The 5113-nt window shown below is 35.7% G+C and overlaps 1 protein-coding gene across 2 annotated transcripts; it reads left to right on the top strand.

Annotated features, from left to right (window-relative positions):
• The first annotated feature begins 691 nt into the window (after nucleotides 1–691).
• On the top strand, nucleotides 692–4922 carry LOC107134303 (zinc finger and BTB domain-containing protein 44-like). 2 transcript variants are annotated; one of them, XM_048797567.1, is made up of 3 exons: nucleotides 692–989; nucleotides 2765–2837; nucleotides 3805–4922. In XM_048797567.1, the coding sequence occupies exon 3, from the start codon at nucleotides 3861–3863 to the stop codon at nucleotides 4905–4907; it is 1047 nt and encodes a 348-aa protein (XP_048653524.1). In that variant the 5' UTR covers nucleotides 692–989; nucleotides 2765–2837; nucleotides 3805–3860; the 3' UTR covers nucleotides 4908–4922. The 2 variants fall into 2 exon arrangements, with proteins under 2 accessions (XP_048653524.1, XP_048653525.1); XM_048797568.1 differs by lacking the exon at nucleotides 692–989 and having other exon boundaries at nucleotides 1380–2837.
• Nucleotides 4923–5113: the final 191 nt, after the last annotated feature.

Genomic DNA, 5113 nt, shown 5'->3' with positions numbered 1-5113 from the left:
CTATAAAAGTCATGTCATTATCATCTAACTTCATGTGAGATAGCATATCTTAACAACCAGTACAGATAATTTCATATGTAAATTTCCAAAACCTATTTTATCTCTCTCCTTAACCTTCTTTTGTGTTCTTTTTTTAATCAGAATATAGGGTGCAAATGAAGTGATCTCTGTTCTGTTTTAACATAAGTGAAAACTTCTTAGTATCTTAAAAGTTAGCATCCCAGTTTTGAAGTGTAACTGAATATTTAAACAGGCAAATTCTTATCATTAATATCAGCTTTTCCCATCCTCTCAAATTATTTTCAGTGTTAACTGTCTTTCATTGCATTCTCTTTAGCCATCATCTTATGTACTCACCTCACTTTATATGCTGAGGTACTCCAATTTAATCTCAAATCTTCTGATCATTTTTATTACCTAATTTTTATGAAAAATATACATATTCAAAATATGCCCCATCATATAAGAAATAGAATAGGGCTGGGGATGTGGCTCAAGTGGTAGCGTGCTTGCTTGGCACGCGTGCGGCCCGGGTTAGATCCTCAGCACCACATACAAACAAAGATGTTGTGTCCTCCAAAAACTAAAAAAAATAAATAAATATTAAAAAAATTCTCTCTCTCTCTCAAAAAAATTATATAAAAAAAAGAAATAGAATAGGCATCTGAAATTTGAACTCTGTTTAATTTTGTTTTGTTGTTTTGTTTTGTTTTTGCAGTACTGGGGATGAATCCAGAATTTTGAGCCAGCTATGCAAGTAGTGTACCACTGAGCTATATGCCCAGCCCCTACATTTAATTTTTATTCATGCTTTTTCTATTGTAAATAAACAGCCAATATTTATTGAATGCTTACTTTATGCCAGGAATTATGCTACTTTAACCCTCTTGATGATTTTGGAAGTATAATTTTCATGATTTCTATTTTTCGGATGACAGAACTGAAGCATTAGAGACAAAATAACTTCACTAAGATTTAATGCCTGACTGGTAAGTGGAGAAATTAAAATTCAAAACCTAAGATTTGACTAACTTAAAATCACTGTTTTATCAACGAAGCTATATGCTTTCCTTTGCAAAAACTTTACCCAGCTTTGAGATAAAATTAATTTTTCCACCTTAAAGTTTATGTCCTTTAGCAACTACTGCTTTCATAAACATGTATATATAGTATTCCATCAGTTATTTAAAATAAAAGGGTAGGAAGGAAAATATTTCTGAATTACTGAATAGTTCACATTGCAAACTGTTAATACAGACACATTTTTATTACTTGTGAAAGCTACTTAAATTGTTTATCAGTAATTAATAGTTTGTTCAAGAAGTTTAAATATGTTCCATATTAAATATGTAACTACATACATACATATTCATCTACACATATGGAATGGAGAGAAATCAGATGTTTTCTTAAACAGAATTATCTAATTCATAGAAGTTTCAGGTATACTTCCTGGCATTTGAATTTTCCATGTTAGGTATGATTCTTTTCAAATACTCTTAATTTCATCTCTTTCCAAGCCTTTGCCTCAGTGTACATCCAAAATGTATTTGTGAATTTTTTATTACATAGTACATCAGAGTTTCTATAGACACATATTACAAAATGCATGTAATAAATATATAACTTAGAAGGCATTTCCCAGTGTATTATTCGTCTTCTCATCCCATAACTCCAACTGAATTAGACTTTGTACCACATTTAGACAAGACAGACTTAGCAGAGGTACTCAACCCATTTTCATTTTTGTCTTCTGGCCATTTAAATTCATTTTGTAGTGTTCTCTTTCCAACTCCCTGGAGAACAAGTCTTAGTAACTTTTCTAGTCACTTTCAGGAAATAAAAACAATCTTTTCAAGAACTAATAAACTGAATTCAAAGTTAAAAATCAACTGTCCTTTCTTACCTCAGGCTTACTGTAGGCCTGCAGTGGAAATGTAGGGTTTGATTTGTTTCCTGTTTCTGTGTTCTCACACTGAGCCCTCTTACACTCCTCTACATTTGCTGACTATGGTTTTGGTCCTTCCTGGATTAGGATAGGCTGAGGAAGAAGAAAAGGTCTGTGATGGTAGTAGCAGCAGCAATAACAGTTACTGATATTTTTGTAGCATTGATTATGTTAGTTACTGTTCAAAACACTAAATATGTATTAGGTCATTGATCCTCAGAAGTGTGGCCTGTGTTCTATTTTGCCTGTTTTACTGCTTAAGTAATTAGGTACAGCGAATTTAGTGACTTACTTAATAAGTTCACACAGCTGAACCAACTGTGACAGTTGTCACAAATGACAACCCAGCATTGTGTACACTAAATTCTGTGCACTAGATTCTGTGCACTTAAGACACTCCACTATATGGCTTTATATACTATGAAAAATAGTAAGCAAACTTCATAGTCCTGACCATGTTTAAGTCAGACTCATGCCAAAGAATCTTTTAAAGTGTGATACAATTTCCATTCACTTGAGACAAAGGACAGACATGCCAGGAGAGTAGCAGGGAGTTTGTAATTCATGACACACCAATTACTCTCAGCAAAATTCCTCTTCTGATCTTCAACTTTTAGATCACAGAAGATGAAAGAAGCACCATCTTAGAAAAGTTTTCCACCTCTTTGCATATGTGCCCTCACACCTTACTTAAATGTGGTACATTTTGGGGGCCTCCAACCAAACCAAGATTGAAGTGGTTTCATTTTAATACCCCACTGTACATTTTCCAAATATGCTGTTTAATTTCTTGACTTTATACCTTTATTCATGCAGATGGTCCCTGGATTATGACTGTCACTTGTTCTGAAGGCATGTTTCCTCCCTCAACCACATGATCCCAATCAAAGTAAGCAATCTTGATGGCACAGCTTTAAAAGCAGAAGCCAGTTTCCTAGGATATAGCAAATGAATGAAACACTTTCTATATAGCCTTCCCATTTTTTACCTCTTCATCTTGTTTCTATGAGAGGAAATAGCAAATATATTAAATGATGGTCTGTTTAGACCTGTCTTAGCTGCATAATGTCTCATTGTGACAACATGTAAAACAGTTTTATTATTGTTTTTATTTTAACAACCTTAATTGGCTTATTTTCCATTCTTGAATCAGGCAACCCTTCAATCCATAAAATAGAGATAAGTGTTCCTGGAGCAGGTTTATGTTTGAACTATTTTCAAAATTATGGTCCAAGATGATTATTACAATGGCCTTCTCTATCAATCAAAAGGATTTATGCCTTTTATCCTTTTTATCATATCAAACAGGGAACAATCCCAAATTGATCATTTTGGCTTCTTGTTATTATCTTGGAATCTTTTTTTAATCTTTTCCCCCCTTTATTTTCCTTTCCTCCTCCTTTCTTTTCCCCTATATATTTATCTAAGTAGAATATTCAAAGAAATGATTATGTAGGATGGATTATTTAATGTTTGAACTGGCATTACCTACTGCATGTTTACGTTTAGAAACAGGGATGATACTATACCCATTGACAGAGATCTCTTGATGTTCAATAACTTATCAAATGTGAAATATTTAGAATAGTGTCTGGCATAAAAAGCCAGGCACTATTCTAAATATCAATATTTACAAATATCATTTAAAACTCTGGAGCTTATTTAAACAGTATTTGAAATGCTTCCCTGATTGAAGAGTTTGGAGAACACATTTTAATACATTGTGTACCTTAAGTTTCTCTCTCACTAGCATCTTTTTGTCTTTTACTTGGCACAGTGGCCACCTGAAAATGGTATAAATTGCCTATTTTAGCTACTAAACCATCATTTAATATTTTATTTTATGTATTTTTTAGGACATTTGTGATTCATTTGCATCCTTGAAGAGCATCTGTAGAAGAGGAAGGAAAAGATGGGTGTGAAAACATTTACTCATAGCTCCTCTTCCCACAGCCAGGAAATGCTTGGAAAACTAAACATGCTGCGAAATGATGGACATTTTTGTGATATCACTATTCGTGTCCAGGACAAAATCTTCCGGGCACATAAGGTGGTACTAGCAGCTTGCAGTGATTTCTTTCGCACCAAACTTGTAGGCCAAGCAGAGGATGAGAACAAGAATGTGTTGGATCTGCATCATGTTACAGTGACTGGCTTTATACCCCTTTTAGAATATGCTTACACAGCTACTCTTTCAATTAACACAGAAAATATTATTGATGTTCTAGCTGCAGCCAGCTATATGCAAATGTTTAGTGTTGCTAGCACCTGCTCAGAGTTCATGAAATCAAGTATTTTATGGAATACACCCAATAGCCAGCCAGAAAAGGGTCTAGATGCTGGACAAGAAAGTAATTCTACCTGCAATTTTACTACTCGAGATGGAAGCATTTCCCCAGTGTCTTCAGAATGCAGTGTGGTGGAAAGAACCATTCCTGTCTGCCGAGAGTCCCTGAGAAAACGCAAAAGTTACATTGTTATGTCTCCTGAGAGTCCTGTAAAGTGTAGCACACAAACAAGTTCACCCCAAGTATTAAACTCTTCAGCTTCCTACACAGAAAATAGAAATCAACCAGTTGACTCTTCATTAGCTTTTCCCTGGACTTTTCCTTTTGGAATTGATCGAAGGATTCAACCTGAAAAGGCTAAGCAAGCAGAAAATACCCGGACTTTAGAGTTACCTGGCCCATCTGAGGCAGGTAGAAGAATGGCTGACTATGTGACTTGTGAGAGCACAAAAACTACCCTTCCTCTGGGTACCGAAGAAGATGTCCGGGTCAAAGTAGAAAGGTTAAGTGATGAGGAGGTCCATGAAGAAGTGTCTCAGCCTGTCAGTGCATCTCAGAGTTCACTGAGTGATCAGCAGACAGTGCCAGGAAGTGAACAAGTCCAAGAGGACCTTCTGATTAGTCCACAGTCTTCCTCTATTGCCGCAGTCCGGCTGGCTGCAGCAAAATAACCCCTGGGGGTGGCGAACAACTTGCGTAGATTGATACAGCAGGAGTGGGAGCCGTTTATTGCAAGACAGGAGCAGTATTTATACATTCCACACAGCTTATCTACATCAGTCAACCAATAAGGAATCTCCACACTTAATGGCTCGCTTTTGTTACTTCTCAAACCACTCCCTCTGGCATTTTGCCAGGCACCATCCAGACTTGTTTA

Source organism: Marmota marmota, unplaced genomic scaffold (genome assembly GCF_001458135.2).
Source record: "Marmota marmota marmota unplaced genomic scaffold, marMar, whole genome shotgun sequence".
Lineage (NCBI taxonomy): Eukaryota > Metazoa > Chordata > Mammalia > Rodentia > Sciuridae > Marmota > Marmota marmota.
Note: the sequence above shows the minus strand (reverse complement) of the source record. Positions and strands in the feature narration are given on the sequence as shown.